Here is a 24,922-nt window from a genome sequence, read left to right as displayed (position 1 = left end):
TGAGCAGAAAAACAAAAGCTTAGCTTGTCTTCCCATCCCTTCTTCCTACTAGGCACAGTTCACTTGTCTTCTTGTTGAGCAGTGGGAAAAGACTCTTGTCACTTTGGATTAACTTTGGCATGGCACCTAGCACACTGCCATGTGTCTAGGGGAATGTAATAAATATTTGTAACCTTTGGGAGCATCTGTCAATGCCTGCTGATCTCCATACTTCTTTTTTACCATCTGCCTTCCTCATCTTTTTTTCTTTTTTTTCCTTTCCTCTATTATTTCTTTGGGGGAAAGCTTTATTTAAGATCTTAGGTGGGGGGTGGGGGGGAATACCTGGGTGGCTTAGCAGTTTGGCACCTTCCTTCAGCCCAGGGCATGATTCTGGAGTCCCTGGGTCGAGTCCCACATCGGGCTTTGTGCATGGAGCCTACTTCTCCATCTGCCTGTGTCTCTGCCTACCCCGCCCTCCCCGTCTCATGAATAAATAAATAAAATCTTTAAAAAAAAAATCTTAGAGGGGGATCCCTGGGTGGCTCAGCGGTTTAGCGCCTGCCTTGGCCCAGGGTGTGATCCTGGAGTCCTGGGGATGGTTCCTGCATCAGACTCCCTGCATGGAGCCTGCTTCTCCCTCTGCCTGTGTATCTGCCTCTCTCTCTCTCTCTCTCTTTCTCTCTTTCCCTCTCTCTCTCATGAATAAATAAATAAAATCTTTTTTTTTTTTAAAAAAGATCTTAGAAAATATGTTTTCTATAATGGTATGGCTCTGAGACAGTTGAGCCCTAGAGTGGGTAGGACTGAAGACAGTGATATGTAGCCTAAGCCATCCTTTTGGAAAGTTCTGATCAGGATCCCAAGTTATTTTGGGGGGCTATCATGATGAGTGTTCTTCTCATCTACTGTTCTACTAGATCTGACAAGGTCATGTAGTGCGTACGAAACCTCTGAAATAGAACAGCTCAAATAAAGTCCTAAAAAGAATGTCAAACACAAGAGTGCTCTGACTCAGCACACCCTTTTTAAGTTTGTCATTGTTTAATCAAATACTCTGTAGAAAGAGATTTCATGCAGCTCAGGAGCCTAGAAAAATTGATGTATATCTGGAGTAGAAAGGAAGAAATTAATTTGTTTTCAGTTAGGATTTATAGTCAAAGGATGATCAGTGAAACAACCATTTCCAGGCACAGAGGGGAAAGATGGTATCATTTAGTAGAGAATAATTATACCTTGCATTTGCACAGTGCTTACTGTTCCAAAAATATTTTCACATACCATTTTATCCTCCCAGTAACCCAGTGAGATAAGTATTTTTTTAACTACTATTTTAATAGATACGGAAACTAAGAGGTGTTAATTGCCTTATCCAAAGTCAGTAGCTGGTAGGTGTTAGAATTAGGACTCTCTAATTCCAAGGGCCCCAGACTCCTTAATGTTACACCTTTCTGAAGATTTTATGCAGCAGCATGTAGGCAGGTTTGGCAGGAAAGGGAAGTCCTAGGACCAATTTTAGTGATACTAAAGACAGATCTGAAATTAAGAATATGAAAAGCGGAGTTAACTTCTCTGTTCATGTGAAAGCAGGGGGAAAGTGTTAGCGTTGTGCCCAGAGGTTAGAATGTTTGTGGTCTTTTGATTACTCTGTAGACTGATAGGAGGAAGGCCTCAGCACTCACAGGTATACTTCTGGACAAGGTAGTACCTGCTGTAGTATTTCTTACAGAATTATTTCTTGGTCTCTGGGGTGCCAATAATTTTCTGTCTTTTTCACTTTTCTGTCTCTAGGAGCCTCCAGAAGATGATGCAAACATCATTGAGAAGATCCTGGCATCTAAGACCGTCCAGGAGGTTGGTGGCTTATGTATCATTTTTCCTATCACCAGCACAGGTTTTGCCCTCTGTGAAGAGATATTTGGCTAGAGAACCTGGAACGGACTGGCTGGAGTGAGAGCTAGGCAAGAACATTGGCAAGGCAACGCTTATTTTTACCCTCCTGGAAGATTTTAGGTCATAAAATTCTTAAGTATTTGAGAGTAGAGCCCCAAATAGTGTTTTTCCTCCATAGTGATCCTAGCAAAAGTTATTTGCCCCCTTAGCTGCTGTAGCCCGGGTGAGATTTTCAGGGGGCCAAAAAGAAGACATGGAAAGAGTCCTACTGAAAACCTTTGGGGAAATTTTTTCTTTAGACATGTCAGGGCCATTGTAGGGATACTTTAGAGAACCTGCCAGGGGTGAAGGATATGTGTGCCCTGGTGAAAACACAATTTTATCTTCAAGTATTTATGATAGCAAACTTCCTTGCTTTGAGAGGGAACACCGCCGATGTTTCAGGATGGAGGGGGGGCATGACAAAGACCCATGTTTTTACTTTCACAGCCGGCTCTGATCCTGACACCGCTCAGAGCCCTGAGGCTGGTTTGCTGATAAGCTGATTACTGTCCTAGCCTGGACCCTGCAAGGACACCAGGAGGATCAGTTTCTTTCTTTCTTTCCTTTTTTTTTTTTTTTTTTTTAACCTTCTAGCTGGCTGTGGATTCGTCATTTGGGAAAGCCGCTCAATAGCTGTCAGGAAAAGAACTGGGAAAGCGAAAACATCCTCTAGAATTTTGTACTAAAACCAGGCAGGGATGTTGATTTACCTGTTTTCTTGTGCTGCCTAAGGGTGATCTGAGGGGACGTGGGCTGTTAACTGCTTGCTCTTGGTTACAGGTTCACCCAGGAGAGCCCCCATTTGACTTGGAGCTATTCTACGTTAAGTATAGAAATTTGTACGTCTTTTTTATGTATTATTTGTATTTGCATTTTATATGAATGAAATTTCCTTTCCCTCATCACATCATCTTCTGTACTTTCCAAGAATGGCCCCTGAGACCTGACCCATAGATGTTAATTGACTCAAGTTCACATTAGGCAGTAGTGCTCACCTTTGGCTGCACAGTCACTGGGGAAGCCCTTGCTCCCCTCAGGACCAGCTGACTTAGAACCCTGAGAGGAGGTCCCAAGGATCAGTGCTTTCTAAAAACGCCCTATACCATTCTTATTGCACCCAGGGTAGAGAACCACTGTCCTATAGGTTGCGCTCTCTCTCTTTTTCTTTCTTTCTCTGCAATGTGCCCACTTTCACTAATGTGTATTGATGATAATAGCCCTCCCTCTGCTGTGAGGCAGTTCCTGTAGAAGATGCAAAGGGACCAGTTGTTTGGAGTGGCTGCATTGTTTTGTTGTCTATTTTTGCCCTTACCACAAGGCCTTTCTCAGCCCAATCTCTAGCAGTTTCACAATAAACCACTACTTCTGGGTTAGATGGTCACTTTGTTTACTGAAACACTTTAAAGCTCAGTGATTTGATAGTTTGCACTTGTCTCATAATTTATGTGTCTTTGGATAGTTCCTACTTACATTGTAAATGGGCCACAATGGAAGAGCTGGAAAAGGATCCTCGCATCGCCCAGAAGATCAAGCGATTTAGGAATAAGCAAGCCCAGATGAAGCACATTTTTACTGAGGTGAAGCACTGTTTACCAACTAACTTGACCACTGCTTTTCTTACAGTACTAAATGCTGAGTAAAGTCGAAGTCCTGTTCAGATTCGTGGCTCAAGTCACATTGCTAAATGTGTACTGATTTGCAGCAAAACCAGTCCAGATTTAAGTCAAAGGGAAAAAATTATCCACCAAGTTAGAGGGATTGAACCTTACAAACTGACAACTCATAAGAATGTGCATCTTGATCAGAATATCTATAAATAGCTAGGGCAAGAGAAATGTGCCCCAAACTTTTATTCCTTCCCCCCTTCCTGCCCCCCTGCAGTCCTTAAAACAGAAATCCAAAAAGATGTAAACTTTGAGTGTAAAAAATAAAAACAAAACTAAAATATTAGAGAGTAAATAAATAAGTAAATTTGTATAAACTTGGTTATTTCTAAGTATGGTACCTACAGTGAGAGGAAAGATTGATGGGTTTGGATGTTAAATCTATAGTATCTATATATTAGAAAATACTACTAAACAAATCTTAAAGTAAATAATTAGGAAATATGTGCATTACATACATACATGTATCTCCTAAATATATGTATGTATGTATATGTGTGTATGTGTGTGTGTATGTGTATGTGTGTCTTCTCCAGTATGGGAACCTTCCTGTTAATACACACACACACACACACGACAAATAATTTTAATGATAAATGCTTATTAACCATATAAAAATGTGGTCAATTTCAGTAGTAATCAAAAAAACTGAATTAAAATAGTAATTTTCTAGTTTTTATTTACCAAATATTTGAAGGTTTTAAAAATAAGTAATCCTCACTGCTGGTAAGGGTGTAGGAAGAGACAGTCTTGTATCTAGTGGGTGGGAACATAACCTAGAATCACCTGTCAGTAGAGCAGTATGGCAGCAGATGTGAAATATCTCAAAATTTTCACATCCTTTGTCCCAGCAATTCTAATTCTGTTATGTATTCTAAGGAAACTGTTGAGTTTTTGTGCAGACTTAGCTATGATATCCAGTCATTTATATTGGTGAAAAATTGCAAACAAACACAGATAATAGACATTTGTTAAATTCTGTGTATGTACCATAGAACAGAATACTGTTCTACTCTAGTAAAAACGATATGGAAGGACAGTTGTTAATGACATAGAAGGTTTAGTGCCATAGACTATTGTTAGTTGAAAATGTCAGGCTCTTAGAAGTGTGAGGGGCATTTCCATTTTGGGGAGTGGAGGAGAAAACAGGTACCATATAATATAATGCATAGAAAATATCTTGACTCTACATGAAAACGCTGATGTCATTTTCTCTGGTTAATTATGGTGACTTGTTTTTTCTTTTCTATACAGTATGTAGTTTTAAATCTTACACAGATACCTTTGAAGAAAAGAAGCCATAAAAATTATTCTTAAAATGTAGTTGCAAGCACTAGTCCTCAAGAGTACAGTCAGGAGCCCCAAATTACAGTACATGGCTACAGTACTTGACCAACTCATTCTTTGTGATGTGCTCCTTTTCCTCAAGTGACAAAAAGTTATTTCAGGATAATGTCAGTAAGCATTCTTCTCATCCCAGGGTGGGGTCTTTCGTCTGTAGCCTTAGCATTTGGCCCCATCCCTTCCCAGGACTGTTTTAAAGAATGTGAACACGGTTTCTCATGGCATTGTTCTTGTCATAGGGAACTGGGGAAAGAAGAAGACAAGTAGGGGATCCCTGGGTGGCGCAGCTGTTTGGCGCCTGCCTTTGGCCCAGGGCGCAATCCTGGAGACCCGGGATCGAATCCCACATCGGGCTCTCGGTGCATGGAGCCTGCTTCTCCCTCTCCCTGTGTCTCTGCCCCTCTCTCTCTCTCTCTCTCTCTCTCTCTCTCTCATAAATAAAAAAAAAAAAAAAAAAAAGAAGAAGAAGAAGAAGAAGACAAGTAGAATTGGAAAACCGTTTTGAGGCACCACTGGATACTCTTTCTCTGTTCTTAGAATATTTTATTTGTACCTCTATTTTAGCAAGTATGTGCAGTGTAGTAACTTGTTTACATGTCTCTTCCATTTTAAGCTCTATGAGACAGACGGGGACATGTCCTCCTTGTATTTCTATCCCTGGTACCAGGCTCAGGGTCAGTGCTACGTAATTATTTGGCTGCCCCCTGGTGAGGGAGGGAGTTTGCCTTAAGCTCTTCTCCTGCTCCAGACCCTCCAGTGCCTCACATTTTCTTGAAATAAAGTCCACAGTCCCTAATATAGCCTACAAAGCCCCATGTGCCTGTTTTCTGCTTTATTCCCAAGGGAGTGATTTTTACTGGGTTGGGAATAGAGAGCTGAAACTATGTTAAAATATATAGAAAAAAAATGTACCAGGAGCCCATAACTCTTGTGGGAAGGAAAGGCTTTTGAAAAGATTGGAGAACATCCTGAGATGGAGGAGGAGGAAGGGTAGAGAGTAGTTCCTATAATACTGTCTTCAGTCTTGACCTGTTCAACATTTTTATTAATGACTTGGATAAATAATATACTTATGAGATCAATGATAACTTAGTTTTGGATAGAGTGGCTTCATATCGATTATTTCCAGCTGCTTTATGAGGTAGCCAAGGGCACCTGTGAAATAGAGTCAAGCTCAAGAGACAGAGGCTTCCCGCACTCTGCAGGGGTAGACGTGTTCTGACTCCACCCAGACTCCTGAAAACCAAACCCGATCTTGGGAGATTAGATGACAAAATCAAAGTTCAGGTTTACTGCACAGGGTAGGATGAATGAAATATAATGGCAGTAAATATATATATAATATCACATGTATTTTTAAAAATCTTCAAAGTAGAGAAAATGACTAGCAGTTCTAGGGAGGAAAGGTAGTGCCCGTTAAATGACAGGTTTCCTGGTGGTCAGCAGGAGGGTGTGCAGCTGCTTAAGAAGTCACAATAGGGATGCCTGGGTGGCTCAGCAGTTGAGCATCTGCCTTTGACTCGGAACATGATCCCGGCGTGTGGGATCGAGTCCCAGTCAGGCTCCAGCAGAGAGCCTGCTTCTCCCTCTGCCTGTGTCTCTGCCCTTCTCCCTGTCTGTCATGAATAAATAAGTAAAATCTTAAAAAAAAAAAAAAAAAAAAGTCACAGTAATCTTAGAACATTCCTGACTGTTCTGTTCACTTGAGTATCAGGGTTCAGGGTAGACCTGAAAGCAGCTGCAGGACGACTGTAACACCAGTAAAGGAAGCACAGCTGAGTGGCTGTCAGCAGATGTGGAAACTAGGCTGCATAGTGCTAGGATCCGGGGCTCTGGAGCCAACTTACCAGGCTGCAGGTTCTGCTCACGCTATTGCCCCCCCCCCCCACACACACACACTAAATTAGGTCACCTTGGGCCACTTGCATAAGCTCCTTCAGACCCAGTATCCTCAATGTAAAGCCTAGTAGCATCAGCCTCACAGAACACCTGTGAGGATTAAATGACTGGGTTTACAGGAGTGCTTAGCACAGTGCCTGGCCCATGGCCACTGTTCATAAGTGCTAGCGCTCTGCATAGTGAAGGGACCTGGAAACTTGGACTCCTAAGAACAGCTGAACGCCTTGAGTAGTTTCACCCAGATCAGATGGAGTTTTTTAAAGAGGCAGGATAGCAGAAGAATGAACTTAGTTACTGCTGCTATGGGGGAAGCAGGAACACCAGTGATCCCCAGCTATAGGAAAGAAACTAGATTATATTTAATAGTAATAAAGATCATGATGCTACCACTGAGTAGACAGAGGTAAAACTGTCTTGGCAGTGCCAGATCTTAGAGGCAGTAAATTCCCAAATAGAGAATAATGGAATCTGAGGGAGGGTTGCCAGGGATGTTATAAAAAGTATTCTTGTGTTGAAGATGAAACTAGATAGCCCCCAAAGTGCCTTCCAGCCACAGAGACAATAAGAACATTCTGGTAGTCCAGGAGGAGGGCATCTGAGTAAGAAAGACCTGGGTAAGCATTCCAGTTCATACAGCTCTGTGGGCTTTGGTCACATTACTTATTTAACTTCTCTGAGTCAGTTTCCTCATCTGTAAAGTAGTTATGGCAACTAGTTCATAAAGTAGTTTTGAGACTTAAAGCACTTAGCTAGCATTACTCCAGACATAGGTTAAATATTTCCAAGGAATACTTACTGTTTCGTAAGTACATTTTTTGGGGAAGCATAATGTACATGAAGGTAAATTCTAAGAGTGCAGGTCAGTGAATTTTTACAAAATAAACACACCTGTGTAGTTGCCACTTAGATCAGGAGATAGAACATTATTGGACCCCCAAAAACTCCCCTCATGCCTCATTCCAGTGTTTGCTACTATTTTTGCTATAAAGAAGAAAAAGCAACTTATTCTCAGTTTCCAAGGGTTATCTTTGGGATGAGAAGCAGTAAGAAAAAGGGAATCCTTGGCTGATTTTTGTGCAGTACTATAAAGACCATTAGGAGAGTGACTCTGGCCATGGTGTAACCTATAAATTCAGTCACAGAGAGCAGGATTTGGGGACAGTGAAGAAAGTCTGTGCTGTGACTTTTATTCTCAAGCTACCCCTTCCATTCTGTGTTTCTTGATATGCCCAGAGTGGGAAGTCACTTACAGATGAAACCTAGGATGTTGGTTTTGAGGGAAGAGGGATGCTTTCTCATTCTTCTCCTTTGTTTGTACTAGCCTGATGAAGACTTGTTCAACCCAGACTACGTAGAAGTTGATCGCGTCCTGGAGGTGGCCCACACCAAAGATGCAGAAACAGGAGAGGTGGGTGTTCCATCATTTTGACTCGCCTATGGAGCCTTCCCTTCTTACTACATATTTTGCTTGTTTTGTTAACATGTGGTCTATTTTAATGGCATTGATCTGTGATAGGGTGGGTTTTTCAGAGGTTGGCCAGAGTATGATCAACCCCTTTAATCTAGTTGAACATAAATTCCTCTCCTATCTCTCACCAGGAAGTGACGCATTACTTGGTGAAGTGGTGCTCTCTGCCTTATGAAGAAAGCACATGGGAGCTGGAGGAAGATGTAGATCCTGCAAAAGTTAAAGAATTCGAGTCTCTTCAAGTTCTCCCTGAAATTAAGCATGTGGTAATGTATCCATATCCCAGTTTGGCACATGTTGTAACATGTAACTTTATGAACTAGCAGTCCTGGATGTCTGTGGGGCTGTGCTCAGAAGTGCTATTTGGGGGTGTCTTAACCTTTGGGTACTCTCCATTGAACTTGCAGTTTGGGTGTTTTTCTACCCAAATCATATTTTGCTAGCACTCTGTCACCATTAGGTCCTGTTTTGATGTGTGTGACACTTATGAACCTTAAATACAAGCTTAGATTTCTTGGTATGTGGTGCTGTGTGGAGTCTATAATTTAGAACATGTAAGAAATACCTGACTTGGGAAAGAAGCTCAATAAATTCTTAGGGTCTTTCTTGTTTCCTATTACCTCTTGTTCCATCAGTGATCTTTTTTCTTTGTTTTTATCCTTTGCTTTTCTCAATTGGAATGTTCTTAAGGGGAAGAACTATCTTTTATCTATAGATACCTGGGCTTCACAGAGGGAACATAAGTTTTCAAAATACACTTATTTAATCAGTTTGTTTTTCTGATTCTGAATTAATCCCACCCAGCTGCATAAATGTCGCAGGGAACCCTACAAGTAGTTGTATATGGAATGTCAATAATTAAAAGGATATAGACTACAAAAAAAAAATAATAAAATAAAAGGATGTAGACTTAGGATAGAGCCTGATTAAGATGTGACTCGGGAAGAGAATCAGAGTTGTTGAATATGGCTGTAGACTGGAATGGTAAGTTTCTATTTTTAAAAAGTCACCACTTTTATATGAAAAACCCTTATCCAACTCCTTATCATTACTTATCGTTGTTATTATGTCCCAGGAAAGTAGGCTTAGGATATAAGAGCTTGACATTGAACTTAGATCTCTGTCAGAGTCCACTCAAAAGCGGTGTTTAGTTTTTGTTTTTTGGCATATGAAATGTCTGGAGGAATCTTGAGGTGCAGAACTGTGATTAGAAATCTATATAGTTTTTAATGGTTTTTTGTCCACTTGACTGATTAATAAATTTCTCTTTCAGTCCTCTCCTACAACTATTGTCTGTTGTTAATTCATCATTGTTCAACATCTTGCCATTGGCTGACTCTTGAGTGACATATAATAAGAGTGCACACCCAGCCCCCAGGAGCTCACAGATTAATGGAAGAGGCATGTGCGTGCATGGACATACATGGCACCAGACTGATGGGGACATGTGGCACAATGCAGGAACAAACCAGTGTGGGGCAGAGAGAGGAGGGCATTTCCATTCTGAAGCTAATTGTATGTTATCTCAAAGTAATCAGGATTCTCTCTCTGAGGATAGAATCTCTCTGAGGATTCTATTCTCAGGCTGAGGATACTCTCTCAGCCTGAATCCCACTTATTTCCTCAGACTGACTACATGCATTTGGCAAGAATATGAATTCTCAAGTGTTTTCAGGCAGTTTTACTTTTCCTTTACTATTTTGCTATTGCGATGCTGCTGTTTTCATCTCTCAGTGAACCATGGTATTATTTCACACTTGTCTCTTTGTTTCTCAGTTATTTGTTCTCTCATTTAAAATGCACATTTTGAAATTTTATCTCAAAACTTCTAACTTAGAATGGTAGCTGATCATATAACTAAAGCTATCTTTTTAAGGACCAGCTCCAAACAGGAGTTTACCTGAATAATTTTTTTTTAAGGGATCTTACTCGGGCTTTGAAGTTGACACAAATAGGACATCCTATACTTGAAAACTTTTTGATAAAAATTGGTTACGTATAGGTAAAATATGGAATTTTTAGAAAACAAGAGGTGACATTGTCCATGACGATTGTGCAAAGTTGGAGCAGTCTTTCAATAGGCAGGACCCACCGTGGAGACTCAGAGTCCCTTCTCCTCCTTTGAGTTAGCTAAGTAGCCACTGAAGGTTGTGGGGCCCTGGTGTCAGTGGTTTCCTGTAGTCTGTACCCCTTAGGAGACAACCAGCTGATTTCAGGTCTTGTGCTCAGATGGCTGAAATTTCTGGCCAGTAGGTGATGTTAAACTAAACCCTTTAGCCCTGGGGAAAGGGAAACCCAGGGGAGAGACTGGATAGGAGAGTGATGCCTCTGCTTTTGGAGTGCCACCAAGGCAGCAAAGTAAAAATCTGCAGTGAAATTCCATCCTCTGGTACTTACAGTGCTGAGAGTGAGTCACTTAAATCACTGGAGGAACATTCCAGAAAGTCTCCCCACAGTATCTAGTGCAGTAGGGGAGCATGCCCGATTAAAGGGGTACATAGACTTTAGGGGAACCACACTGGTTCCTGTGAGTTAAGAAGAACATAATTTCTTTAAGGGAACAGAACAAGAGGGGTTTTATAGGAATACCTTGCTTAAAAGATTTTCTTTAAAATCATTGTTTTCTTACATAAAAAAAATTATTTTCTCCCTTATTTTAAAAGCACCTGTATCTCTACCTTAGTAATAATACACTAGTATTACTAATACACTAATACACTTAGTATAATACACTAGTATTACATTTCAGCTGGGTCCTATTTTAAAGGGCTTAGCCTAACTGTGGCTGTAGTAATTTTATAGAAAGCTGTGATGTGTATTTTTCTGAAAGGTCATGGACAGATTGCACTTACCTCCAAATATCAATGATGTAATTGGGGATATATTGTTAATTTCACGTGCAAATTGCTTAATTTTAGTTAATAAGGAATTCTAGTTATAAACGGTATTGTACTCCAGAGCAGAATTACCAAAGACTAAAACTGTTTAGAAAAGTTACAGTCTCAAAATTCTCATTTGTAATTATAGCTATAGCTAGGAATTTTTAAGACTATAAACTGTTAATTTGGGGGCTCAGTTTGTCTATAAACAAAATAACCAAGTCTATGTCCAAATAATATAAAATCTAAATAATTAAAATTTTTGGATGGGAAGTCTCCACACCTAAAGATTTAAGCTTTCTTCCGATTGGGGCACCAGCGTTGCTTGGTCGGTTAAGTGTCTACCTTTGGCTCAGGTCAGGATCCCAGGGTCTTGGGATCGAGCCCCACATTGGGCTCCTTGTTCCATGGGGAGCCTGTTTCTCCCTCTGCCTGCTGTGCTCTCTCTCTGTGTCAAATAAATGAAGAAAATCTTTAAAAGAAATTTTCCCCTGGTTAATTGAAATTTCAATGAGATTTTTAAGAGAACTTGACAAATTGATTCTAAAGTTATACAGAATAGTGAATAAGATAGAATAGCTGAGACATTTTTTGAAAAATAACTCCCTAATCAGATAAAAGGCTTTAATAATTTAAAAATTGGGTTTTATTGCAGTACTAGACAGTACAATGGAACAAAACGAAGAATCTAGATGGAGCTCTGTGGATATATTGAAATTTAGTATGTGATGAATATGGCATTTCATATAAATAAATGATTATATTTAGAAATCAGTATTTCATATGGAAAAATAAAGTAATAAGACTGCTATTATGTTTATGGGATGTTTAAGGAATTTGCATTTTTGATTTTATAGGCTTTTTGCCTTATACTGACTCTAGGAACTAATCAGTGAAATATTTGACCTACCATACTTTCCTGAACTGATGCCATACGCACAAAGAAAATACGAAGAGAAATTATGTATAGAAACCAAAAACACCTGACTACTTTTGGTTTGTAGGGAGATGGAAGTGTAAGTGAGAGTGACATCTAGGAGTCTGGGTAAAACAGTATAATACTAAACAAGACTGTAGGTGAATCTGTTTCTTTTCTTCATTAATTACTTGCAAATTTTATAGGGATGTTCTAAGTTTAATCTGGTGAAATCTAGAAAAGATAGGGGCTTGCCTTATATCGGGGGTGGGGGGTATGTGTGTGTACACACCTAAAGCAGCTAGAAGCTAGCTTTAGGACAGTGCTTTGAGACTTGCCACCTTCCCATTATTATCCTGTGTCCCTATTCATGTTATCCATCCTCAAACATCATTCTCTGTGTATTTTATTCTCTTGCCTTCCTCCGCTAGGAGCGGCCTGCTTCAGATTCCTGGCAGAAACTGGAGAAGTCGCGAGAGTATAAGAACAGTAACCAGCTCCGGGAGTACCAGCTGGAGGGGATGAACTGGCTTCTTTTTAACTGGTATAACAGGTGAGGAACCAGAACCAGTGCTATCTTCACGGACTTATCCTCCCAGGTGTTTGTACCTGGGGGTAGATTGTCGCCTTTGCCTGTTTAGAGCAGCAGTAGCTAGCAAGGTGGTAAGAGAGTGCAACCTGGCCGTGTGTTTAGGGTAGTAATCTTTGTATATGTATATGAGGCATGCCAAGACTCCACATTCCAACCACAAGGAATGGTTTTAGACATTGTTGACTTTGTGCTGCTTTTTTCTTTGCCATTCTTGCCAAAAGGTTAGGCCCAACCTAGAGGAAGCAAAATCCAAAAGATCATTATCTCTGAGTCTTTAGAAAAAAATTGGGTCTAAAAGGAAATGGATCTGGATTATAGCCCCAACTCTGCTACTTGTTTGTGAGCCCTAGATATTATAGACTTGAGCTGTACCACTCAGTTTTGGACTCTTCCATGTTTCAGTTCCCATCACAATCTACATGAAACAGATGAACTTTGAAATTTTTGTAATGTTCTACTGTGTACCCTAGTATGGATTCTAAAGATAGCATACCGTAGTGGAGAACACACAAGATGGGACCCTGGTAACCTGTGTCCTAGAAGCCTGTGCCACTTATTCACACAGCCCCTTGGAGCACTGCTCACCTGAGTTTTCCAGTGCATTCTGTTCAGTGAGGAGTGAGATTGAGGGGGGCCACACCCTCCGAGTGTCAGCTCTGTGCAGTTTGGAGTTCTGGGCCACTAAAGAGACCAACATTTTTACTCTATAAGAAATTTATTTCTTAGAGAAATAAATTGTGAGTTAAAAGTTTATCCTCTGACACAAAAAATGGACAAGGAAAATCACAATGACTTCTCTTTTTATTTTTGCATTGACTTCCATGAAGTTTGTCAGATACAGAAATTGGCTTAGTTTTAAAGCAAATTTTTTTCCTCATTGTATCTATTACTTTAATTTTTAGTATTTTCAGTTTATATTCTATGGACCTCTTTCCTATATTTTCTCCCAAGTTGCCCTAATTCCTTTTTGGAAGTAGGTAGGGTATAAAGCATAAGACTAAAAATGTGCCTCAGTTGCATCTGTGGAAAATGCTGAGAAGGCCCTTCACTGATGACCTTTCAAGTCCAGGTGTGCTTCTAAAGTATCTTTTTAGTTATACCCAACCTCTACCTCTTTCCTATATTGATGATGAATTATCTGTATTTCTTAATCTCTGCAGAAAAAATTGTATTTTGGCTGATGAGATGGGCCTCGGGAAAACCATCCAGTCTATCACATTCCTCTCAGAGATATTCCTCCGGGGAATCCACGGCCCATTCCTCATCATCGCCCCACTCTCTACCATCACAAACTGGGAGCGGGAGTTCAGGACATGGACAGAGATGAATGCCATTGTGTACCATGGCAGCCAGATCAGCAGGCAGATGATCCAGCAGTATGAGATGGTATACAGAGATGCACAGGTGAGTCTTACACAGGTCTCAGACCTGGTGCCAGCTTGATGTCATCATTTCAAACAGCCTTCCTGTCACTTGTCTTCAGGAGTTTTAATGCCCTGAACCTTGAGTTACTGTTGACTGACTTTGTAGAGTCTTACGTTTATTGAGGCAGACTTCTTGCTCCCCCTTGGCAGTTTAGTTTGTGATAAGCATAGGATTTGTAGGGCATGCTTTCCACTCTCTAAAAAATTCCAGAGGCTCTTTTTAGGATACTGAAAGCTTGGCTTCATAGTTGGCTTATGAAGTTGCTTCTACATGCAGAAGATTTTTTATCTGACTTGTTATATGCTCAGTGAAAAAAAGCGAGTGGAAGAATTAGTATACAGAGGATGGATTCCTAGCCAGGGAGTTTTGGAGGGGATGTTAACACATTTAACAGGGAAGGATAAAGAGAAGACAGGATTCAAATTGTTAAAAGCACACTAATTGGGGGACATGGGGGGGTGGTTTGTTACTTATAGTCACTTTACTGAGTCTGCTGGTTTGTCCGGGCCACTGGTTTTTATTATCAAGCAAGGTGAAAATTAAATGAATCTAATCAGAGGAAAGTCAGTGTTCTCCCCCACGGATTTCATTAACAGCAAAAGGAGACACTTAGAAGAAATTTAAGACATGCTCTAACATGGTATGCGGCTCTGCTCTTTAAATGTTTTGGTAACACTAAGATAGGTAAAAGACAAAGATGTGTCCTGCCCAGTGCCTCTTATCCCAGGCCAGTCAGGAACATTACATTGAAACCTGGGCTGGAACCCCAGTTACAAGGTAAAATTAACTATATCTGAATAGGAGCAAAGGAGATCTCCTTGGGTATTCAGGCTCTGCGTTGTTGAGACCAGCCCTGGCTGGGTGTGTGTGAATCAATACCATGGCAATTTTTTTTTTTAAGATTTTATTTATTTATTCATGAGAGACGGAGAGAGAGACAGAGAGGCAGAGGGAGAAGCAGGCTCCATGCAGGGAGCCCGACGCGGGACTCGATCCCGGGTCTCCAGGATCAGGCCCTGGGCTGAAGGCAGCGCTAAACCGCCGAGCCACCAGGGCTGCCCCTTACCATGGCAATTAATAAATAATAAATAAAAAGCTTCCTTGCAGTGTCTTCCATATTTACTCACAAGTCTGGCCATTGTGAGAGCCCGTGTCTCTTACTTGTGTTTCATCGATGCAATGAGGTCTGTCTCTCGTCTAAATAGCTGGTTCATCCTTATATATTCTCTTTCCGCAAACAAGGAAGTACAGTGCTTACTGGCTTCTCTTACCTAGGCTCTAGCATTTTACAGTCCTGCGTCCTCTGCTTCTATTGGGAGCACATTAGCTGAATTCTGTAGTCATGACATAAAGCTTCACCTTCCATTGTGTCACCCTCAGGGAAACCCCCTTTCAGGAGTCTTCAAGTTCCATGTTGTCATCACAACGTTTGAGATGATCCTGGCAGACTGCCCGGAGCTGAAAAAGATTCACTGGAGCTGTGTGATCATTGATGAAGCCCACAGATTGAAGAACAGGAACTGCAAACTTCTGGAGGGTCTAAAGCTCATGGCCCTGGTGAGAGCTAGCAAGCTCATTACATTAACACAGGTTCCATCTATTCAGTATGGAAGCATTCTGTAGCCATTCTGCATTGTAGCTAACTTGTGCAGAGTCTGTTTATTCTTTTTTTTTTTTTTTTTTTTTTTTTTGCCTTCTATACCTGTGATAGTGTAGGAATCAGAAGGGTTTTTTTGTTACAAACTGGGTCAACAATTGGACCTTTGCCACAAATAGATTCCCAAGAGGACCCAGGGTAGCCTTAAATAGCATGAAATTTGTGACCTGGATATGTAAGGTGTTTCGGCTTGTTTCTAAGACCTTGAATGATCCGGTACCAAGGATGATAGCCTTGGCCCAATGCCCAGTATGTAGAGGGTAGTAATAATGAATGAATGTTGCTTTTACTAACGTGAAATTGCTGCTGGAATCAATGATGTAAAAGGAATGTTTATCTTTTTATTGACTATACCGACCATGAAATGGTGACATCCTATCTTTTCATTAAAACAAAACCTAATTGCCCCAAAGTGAGTACAGAATGCCCTGGCTTGATCCCTCCCACCCCCCAAAGCATACTGTTTTGGTGGCTCAAATATTGCTCATTTTGTACTGTTAATTTGTGCAGGAACACAAAGTGCTGCTCACTGGGACACCCTTGCAGAACTCTGTGGAAGAGCTCTTCAGCTTGCTGAATTTTCTGGAGCCATCACAGTTTCCTTCAGAGACTGCTTTCTTGGAGGAATTTGGAGATTTGAAAACAGAGGAACAGGTAAATAAGGGCCTGAAGGATTGACGATAATGTGGTGATTACCTTCACCATCAAGGAGAGAACAAGCCATTGTAGGGATAGGCATTAGCAAGACCTCACATCTCTGCTAAAAAGAGCGTTACCTCCTTTATTTAATTTGTTTTTTATGTTGGGGAGGGTAAACTGATCATTAGAAGTTCTTACTACTCTGGAGGATAAATGAATCAACATCCAAAATACCCTGTATTAGCATATCAGGCCTCTTGCCTTCATTGATCTCACATGTGAGTTCAGTGATTTTGTTTCACCCTGAACTCCGGAGCGTGGTGCCTTCTTCTGCTTTCCTCATCCTTCATCTTTCCTCCTACATCCTGCAACATGTTCCCAAGCTCATCTTCCTGAGTATAACAAACTACACAGGTAGTGAGGAAAAGAAGGCAGTCATATACTAGAAGAGTTGGTAAGTCCAATTTTGTCCAAATCAACCAGATTGGTTTTCAGAGATCTAGTCCTGAATCCATCTTATTGGACTAAAAGCTAAATCAGAACAGCCAACATTAATAAGTATCTATTATATGCGATGGGTAGAAATCTTGACTAGAAATTATGGAAGTAAGCCAGACAAGTTGAAATGCTATAAGAGGAACAAGTAATAGAACTGGAGATTTTAGAAGAGAAAAGGTCACTTCTGGGAATTGGGAAAGCCTTTGTGGACAGAGAGCAATTTGGAATGGGACTTTGAAAGGTGGGTATATTTTCTGTTGTGGAGAGAGAAAAGATGGTGACTGGTTTGCACAGGAGAAAAAAAACACCTGGCATAATCAGCCATGGAATTTATTCGGTTGTAGGGAATCATCTGGTTGAGCTGGAAACTGTGTCGATGAATTGTGGAGCATGAGGCCAGAGAGGGTGAGGGTTATATCATGGGAAGGTCTTGAAAGATGGCTTGAAGTATTTGAGAGGTATTAGGGAAGCAATGCAAAGATTTAATTGCAGGGATGACATAATTAGTTATGCTAAATTAACCTAGCAATGGTGTGAGAGTGGGTTGGGGCAGAGAATTGGGGAACTGAGAAGGTTTGGGAATTTCACTAACAGATGTCAGGAGTACATTCTGTGGTTCCAGTCTGTTTCTACTTCTGTGGCAAGTCAGACTTTGAGGGCAGTGAATAATCCAGCTTCATTCTACTTCTCTACGTTTGCAGTATCTGTTGATCTTTCAAAAGCCAGCTCCCAACCCTCTCTCCATTTTTGGACCATTAGCAATGTGTCCTCTTCTCCCGTTGCACTTATTTTGTGGTATGCATTTTTTCTTCTTCCTAGACAATGACCTCCTTGAGGACAAGGCCCACCTCTTCTCCAGGTTGTGTTTGTTGTATTGACCAGCACAGTGTCTGGCATATAGTATACTCTAAATGATTCAAGGTATGAACCAAGTGAAGGGCAAAGCTGAACCCAGCATGTGGCAGATTGACATTTGTCCATATCTTTAATAATTATCTACGTGTGTCTTTCCCTTTGGGATCTTATATAGTAATTCCTAATCCACTTGGGGGATAGATTCCTAAGTACCGTGGTCGATAAAATCAAGGTCCCAGAAATGGGTTAGATTTAAGGTTGCGGTTAGTTAGGAGAAAACTTTAAAAAGGGCATCAAATGTCTATATTTTAAATCACAGAAAAAAAAAGTTCCAAAATGTATCAGCTTCCAAATGAAGCATGTTCATCATTGTTTAAAATCTGTTCTGTTGACTCTGCTAAATCACTGTCTGTAAGTCATTTTGTATTTTTTTTCAGGAGCATTGATTCTGCACACAACTTTTTAATGCAGAATGTACCCCTTTTAATACATTTTTTTAAAAAAGATTTATTTGAGAGACAAAGATAGCGAGAAAAAGCACAAGCAAAGGGGAGGGACAGAAGGATAGGGAGAGCAGGCTCCCGGCTGAGCAGGGAGTCTGACATGGGGCTCAGTCCCAGGACCTCAAGATCATGACCTGAGCCAAAGGCAGACACTTAACCATCTAAGCCACCCGGATGTACCCTAAAACATTTTTGAACAGCCCTTTATAACTTAAAACTCAGTCTTTTGCACTTGCCCTTCCTTATTTTATTTGTCCACCAGGATTAATCTTACAGGTCTCATGTTTTAGCTCAGGGTTAAGTCAGGCGCCTTGGTTTTTGAATCCCTTGTCTGTCATTGTCTTCTTGGGAGAGGAAGCAAGTCACCTTGCCAGTGCAGTCAGGTGAATAGAGATGTGCTGTCCAGGTCTGAGCTGTTAGGAGAACAGACAAATCATAGCAAAGACTACTACTGTCAGTTCAAAGTGCCCCTGAGATGACAGCTCATGTGATGGCATGAGAGACCTCATCTTACAGCATCAATTCCCTACATGCTGCTACACCAACATGTTTGCTGCTGTTACTTAGAAGCTGTAGGAGGGGTCTGCTTCCAGAGTGCTTCTACTTCTTCTTTTTTTATTTTTTAAACCTAAAATATGATTGACCTGTAAATTTAGTGTCAGGTGTGCATGATAATAATTCGATACATGTACATATTATGAAATGATCACCGTAATAAGTCTAGTTAACATTTGTCACATATGTAGCCACCGTTTTTTCTCTAGTAATGAGAACTTTTAAGATCTTGTCTCCTAGCTGCTTTCAGTTACACAGTATTATTAACTGTAGTCATTGTGGTCTAAATTACATTCCTGGGACTTATTTTGTAACGGAAAGTTACTACCCCCTTTGAGCCCCCTTCACACATTTTGTCCACCCCTCAACTGCCTCTACTTTTTACTTTGTTCTCTCAGCATTAAGTGTAATGTGTCACTTGTCCCTCCTATAGCTAAAGTTGTCCTCAGGTTATGGCTGCACAGTGTGGGCGGGATTGAGAGGCGTTTGTTTTCTCCATCCTAGAGAGTAGGTACTGTCTTTTATATCTTTCTCCCTTTATCTCTTGTAAGGTTGCCACCTAGGTTCTCAGTGACTGTTTGGGAATTAAAACCAGGCGCCCCCCACCCTTTTTTTAAAGATTTATTTATTTATTTATTCATGAGAGACACACAGAGAGAGGTAGAGACATAGGCAGAAGCAAGCTCCATGTGGAGAGCCTGATGTGGGACTTGATCCCAGGACCCCGGGTCACACCCTGAGCCGAAGGCAGATGCTCAACCACTGAGCCCCCAGGTGTCCCAAAACTGGATCCCTTTTTTTCTTGAGGTCCAATTATAAACTCCCCATGTTTAGGGATCAGTCATGATCTTTCATTGCATCTACTACCACCATACTATGATTAGATGCCCAGGAGAGTGTGGTAAAAGTTGGAATACCTCAGTAATCAACCATTAAAATCTGATATGGGCAGGTGAACAGGTCTCATTTCCCTGGACAGGTGAAGAAACTGCAATCTATCCTAAAACCCATGATGCTTCGGCGGCTGAAAGATGATGTGGAAAAGAACCTTGCTCCCAAGCAAGAGACGATCATTGAAGTAGAGCTGACCAATATCCAGAAAAAGTACTACCGTGCCATCCTGGAGAAGAACTTTTCCTTCCTGACCAAGGGTGCAAATCAGCACAACATGCCCAATCTCATCAACACCATGATGGAGCTGAGAAAGTGCTGTAACCATCCCTACTTGATCAATGGTGAGTCGGGGAAGCAGGGAGCAGCTCAGGACTGCCAGTGGGCCTCTGCCAGAAGCTAATGATAACCAGCAGTCCTATGTTTTGAGTTCCATTAAATGCTAGGATATATGTATGCTTTTCTATGATGTATGGGGCTCAGAGTGGTTGGTGGATCTGGGTAATCCATCTGGTAGTGAGTGCACAAAGCTAATTTCTCTACCAACTCTCTGCCATCAGAGGATGGACAGCACTCATCAATCTGCTATCCTGTATTTACTTGCAGTCCAGCACATACTGTGCACTTTGGGACAGGGAATTGTATTACTTAGCTGAATAAATGATCGTGATGCAATCAAATTAAAACTCTGCAGATAAATTAACAGTTAATTATACTAACTAGAGAACACATCAGAAGCTTTTTTTTTAACAATAAAACTTTCTGATAAAATTCTACATCAAATTGTAGCTTGAATTTGCTTACAGCTAGTTTTTATGATATCAATAGGTTTGTCCTTTTGTCACCTTTCTGTAGAGGTTTCTTTACTTGTATGATTCAGCTTGGTATCTCCAGTTCTTTCTCTACTTGGTAAGGTTTCCCAGGAAAGCAAAAGCACCTGTGTTCTCTGCAAAATGGCCCTGGTGCCACTGCAGAACCCTCTGCCGAAGGCACAAAGTATGCACACAGAGCATCGCCTCACTGGACTGTTGGTCTGGATCTAGAAATTCATTTCATTTCTTATAGGATCTGTAGAGCAAAAAGCAGTTTTTACCCTCAGAGTTTGTTCAAGGAATAGTTTTGTTCCATTCCTTTTCAGGGGCAGAGGAGAAAATTCTGGAAGATTTCCGAAAAACTCACAGCCCTGATGCCCCTGACTTTCAGCTGCAGGCCATGATTCAAGCAGCAGGGAAGCTGGTGCTGATTGATAAACTGCTCCCTAAGCTGATTGCAGGTGGTCACAAAGTACTCATCTTCTCCCAGATGGTGCGATGTCTCGATATCCTAGAAGATTATCTCATCCAGAGAAGGTGAGAACTTCTTTCAAAGCTGTGCATCAGATGCTGCAGGCAGTTCCTTTTTTTGGGTACCTTTTGATTCATTTAAAAATGATGTTTTAACAACAACAAAGCATTCAAACATGGAGAAAAGTAATCTCTTCCTAAAGATTGAAATTCAGAGTTAAATCCTGTGACCAAGTAGGCCCAATTTTAACTGCCTAAAGGGAATTTCACGGCCTCTGATATGGAGCCCTTGTTTTACTTAAAAGGTTAAGAAAATAATGCATTTACTTTTTTTTTTCTCCCTTAATAATGATGAGAGAAATACTACCTGGAAAGCATCACTGTATCAAGTTGCTAAAAGAGTGTAAGTTGACAGCTCACAAAAAAATTGGGTGTACTTTATGTCCTTTCTCAGCAAACCCTCTAAGGTTTTATGATACACTAGCTGTGGCATTCCAATCTATTTTCTTGTTCATACTCCTATAATTCCTTGAGCCTAAGTTCCATCACTCACACAGGTAAACAGTCTGTGGTGTTATGTTATATGGGTTGTTTTGATTCTGTGTGGACACTACATTTGTCACTTTATATAGTGGACTTTACGTTCCCAGTCACTGGGATACATCAATGATCCAATGATGATAAATGGATTTTTAAGAATTTGTACAATGATAAAAGACTTTTCAAGGTCATAGAAACTATTAGTTTAGGCATTGCTAAGTTTAAAGGAAAGCTTTGGTTTCATAAAGTAATCACAGCAAATCACAGTTGTCTTAAATATTCTGATCTTGAAAATCCTGTTAGGTGTTATAACATGTAATTGATAGAAGAAGTGTTAACAGAACTGACACATTCAGCAGTGGGATACGCTGACATTTAATGTGACATAAATCGTTCTCCAGAATCAAATTAGACCATAAAAGAATTCCTCAGAGTCCTACAGTGGAGGTCTTTAGGTAGAGAATTCTTGAGATGTGTATTATTTTTTTCTTTGGGAAGGTATGAGTAAATCAAAACTAACGCAATTTCATATTTTATAAATTTACTATAGATTAGGAACCCATTGCCAAAAACTTGTTTCTTATAAATATATTATCTAACTCTTCAAAATATATACAACTACTGACTCGCAGTTTGTTTTTTAAAATAACCTCCCCTGCAAAATGGGTAACAGTGTAATAAACAGACTTTTACCAAATACAGATGTCTCATAGCTCCCTTTTATGCTCTTTGTCCTTATCATCTATTGCTCATTTTGTTTTCAAATTATTTAAGTATTAAATTTCCTTTGAAAAGTCAGATATATATGACCTTACCACTGGCTCCAAGCTCCCACTCATACACAAGATGGAATATCTTTTCTATTTTGTGCACACAAACATTTAGTTTTGTCATCCATTTGTTAATATTCTACATTCTATTTTGTAGTTCACCTTTTTATTTAATATATCATGAGTTTTTTAAAAATTCATTTTCTGCAGTCTGATTTTGATGACACCATATGTTCCCAGTTTTTCAGGATTTTAAGGAACCCTGTAGCTGTCCCTTTAGGGTCATTGTGAATGTTTCCAGTTATTTCCCTAGGCTAAGTTCTGATGTACACTTTTAAAAACACTTGATACATATTTCCAAAATACCTCTGGAAAGATATTGTTAGCTTTATGCCTTTCAACAATGTACGAGAATGCTTTCTCTCCCCTTGCTTTTTTCCCCCATACCCCACTTAATCTTAGCTAATTCAGTGAGCCAAAATTATGGTCTCTTAAGTTGTATTTCTGAATAATAATGAGAGTAAATATTTTTCCATATATATTAGCTATTTGCAGTTTTGCGTGTGTGAACTGCTTATTCGTGTTCTTCCATTTTCTGTTGCTCTTTGCCTTTTTATTATAAGAATTACTTGTTTACTTAAGAATATAGCATACTATTCCCTAGTATTGTTTTTTACTTTTTGTTTATGGGTATGATTTTTTTGTTTGTTTATCTTACTTTTAGAAGTTTCAAGTTTTCTAGTAGTCAAAACTCGCATTTTAAAACAGCTTTAAATAAACTTAAATGCTTATTTGTGCTTAAATTTAAGGTTAAATGCTTAAACTAATAGGCTTAAAAAGGCTTCCCCTATCTCTCAACCACACACTCAAATAAATATTCTTAAGTATTTTCTTTACGTTTTTTTGGTGTGATTTCTTCACCCCAGCTGCATCAAACAGGATTCTTCTGGCCTTAATATCATCATTAATTTTCTCTTTTTAATTTAGTTTTTATTCCAGCAAAGTTATACATGTACATATTTTAAAGAGCCAAATTATTTTGTTAGACTTTCAAAAAAGTACCTTTCCCAATAGCACCCTTCCCACCCAGCCCCAGAAACTATTACTGTAAACTCTTTATACTGTTTCTTTTGGTATTTATAGCTATACCTAAATAATGTTAGTACTTGTAATTTCTTGATAATTTTTAGTTTGGGGTATTACCTTTTCCCACTATGGAAGATAAGCATTTGTTTTCTCTCATTGCCCCTCCTCCCCACATGACTCCTGCAAACGCTAAGTGACAGCCCAGCCATCTAGTATGCTGCTTACAATTTTTTTCTTGCACAATTTTTTTTCCCCCTGAAACTAAAAATTATTTTTTTATTTGATTGCCTGTCATTGTTTCCCTATGAAAACTTTGGTTCCAAAATTCACCTCGATTGTGTAAGTCTCCTCTTGTGTTCAAGCGTGTCCACTCCATCTGCTCAGAGCCACCTCTGGTAGGACCACCCATGGTGACCCTCTCCGGCCTGGTGCTCTTCCCTCCTGCTAACATACCACCACCTGTGCTCTCCTGCCTTCCCACTGACAAGTTTCTTTCCTTCCCTCTTGAATGAAATCTCCTCCTTGGTGGATCCCATGTATGGCCTCAGGGAACTTCTGAGGGAGGATGGATGATAAGTGAATGTTGATACTCCCTGGAATATCTTCAGTTGACTCTTCCTTGAGTAACACTTTGGCTGGGTTTGGGATTCTAGGTTAGAAGTAATTTCCCCACAGAATTTTGAGGGTTTGGTCCACTGTCTTTTAGCTTCCATTGTTGCTTCTTAGAAGTCCAAAGCCCTTGTGCTTCCTGGTCTGTGTATGTGACATGTTTTTTTCTATTCAGAAGCTTTGACTTTTCCTCTTTGTCCCAGTGCTCTGGAATCATACACTGAACTGTCCTTTGTATGGGATCCGTTGAACTGGCTACTGATCAGGTCTTTCTCAATCTGAGATCTGTGTTCCTTCAGTTCTGGGGAATTTGTATTTTATCTTCCACTTTTTTCTCTTTGTGGACTCCTGTTATTTATATGTCAGACCTTCTAGACCGGTCACTTGATTTTCTTTCCACTCTGTCTTACTATCTTTTACTACACCTTTGGTGGGATTCTTTCTTCTACTCTGTCCTCCCACCCCTAGGTTTTCATTTTTTCATTATGTAATTGTATTTTCAATTTCCTAGAATATTTTGTTCTCTAAAATACCAATTTTCATAGCATTCAACTGGTTGTTTCAGAGGTGCATTGTCTGCCTTTTTGAGATGAATCATCATAGAGGGATTTTGTTTTATTTTTTAATCTTCCTACAGTGTCTGTTTTCTCCAAGTCAGATTTTTTTTTCTTTTTGTTTGTTTGTCTCCTTTTCATGTTAGAACTCTAGGTTGGCCTTTTTTTTTTTTTTTTTTTCCTTCTCCTTTCAGCACTTTTAAATGTTATTCCACTGTGTCCTGGCCCACGGTTTCTGATAAGAAGGTCTGTGGTCATTTAGGTTCCTGTTCCCTTGTATGTAATGTGGTGTTTTACCAAGATTGTCTTTTGATTTTTAACAGTTTGTGATGTGTGGCATTCATCCTGTGTGGATTTCATTGAGCTTCTTAAATTTGTAAA

The 24,922-nt window shown here is 40.0% G+C and overlaps 1 protein-coding gene across 5 annotated transcripts in view; it reads left to right on the top strand.

Annotated features, from left to right (window-relative positions):
• CHD6 (chromodomain helicase DNA binding protein 6) overlaps window positions 1-24,922 on the top strand; it is a 203,431-nt gene that overhangs the window by 99,447 nt on the left and 79,062 nt on the right. For all 5 annotated transcript variants that reach the window (XM_072801046.1, XM_072801048.1, XM_072801047.1 and 2 more), the window contains 11 exons: window positions 1,771-1,833; window positions 2,695-2,753; window positions 3,374-3,491; window positions 8,143-8,229; window positions 8,421-8,555; window positions 12,516-12,637; window positions 13,837-14,080; window positions 15,482-15,658; window positions 16,269-16,412; window positions 19,788-20,043; window positions 20,838-21,048. In XM_072801046.1, the coding sequence (XP_072657147.1) occupies window positions 1,771-1,833; window positions 2,695-2,753; window positions 3,374-3,491; window positions 8,143-8,229; window positions 8,421-8,555; window positions 12,516-12,637; window positions 13,837-14,080; window positions 15,482-15,658; window positions 16,269-16,412; window positions 19,788-20,043; window positions 20,838-21,048 (1,616 nt within the window). The remainder of the gene's footprint in view (window positions 1-1,770; window positions 1,834-2,694; window positions 2,754-3,373; window positions 3,492-8,142; window positions 8,230-8,420; window positions 8,556-12,515; window positions 12,638-13,836; window positions 14,081-15,481; window positions 15,659-16,268; window positions 16,413-19,787; window positions 20,044-20,837; window positions 21,049-24,922) is intronic.

The sequence above is a fragment of the Canis lupus genome, chromosome 26 (assembly GCF_048164855.1).
Source record: "Canis lupus baileyi chromosome 26, mCanLup2.hap1, whole genome shotgun sequence".
NCBI classification, from domain to species: domain Eukaryota; kingdom Metazoa; phylum Chordata; class Mammalia; order Carnivora; family Canidae; genus Canis; species Canis lupus.
This window is presented reverse-complemented; position numbering and strand designations above follow the sequence as displayed.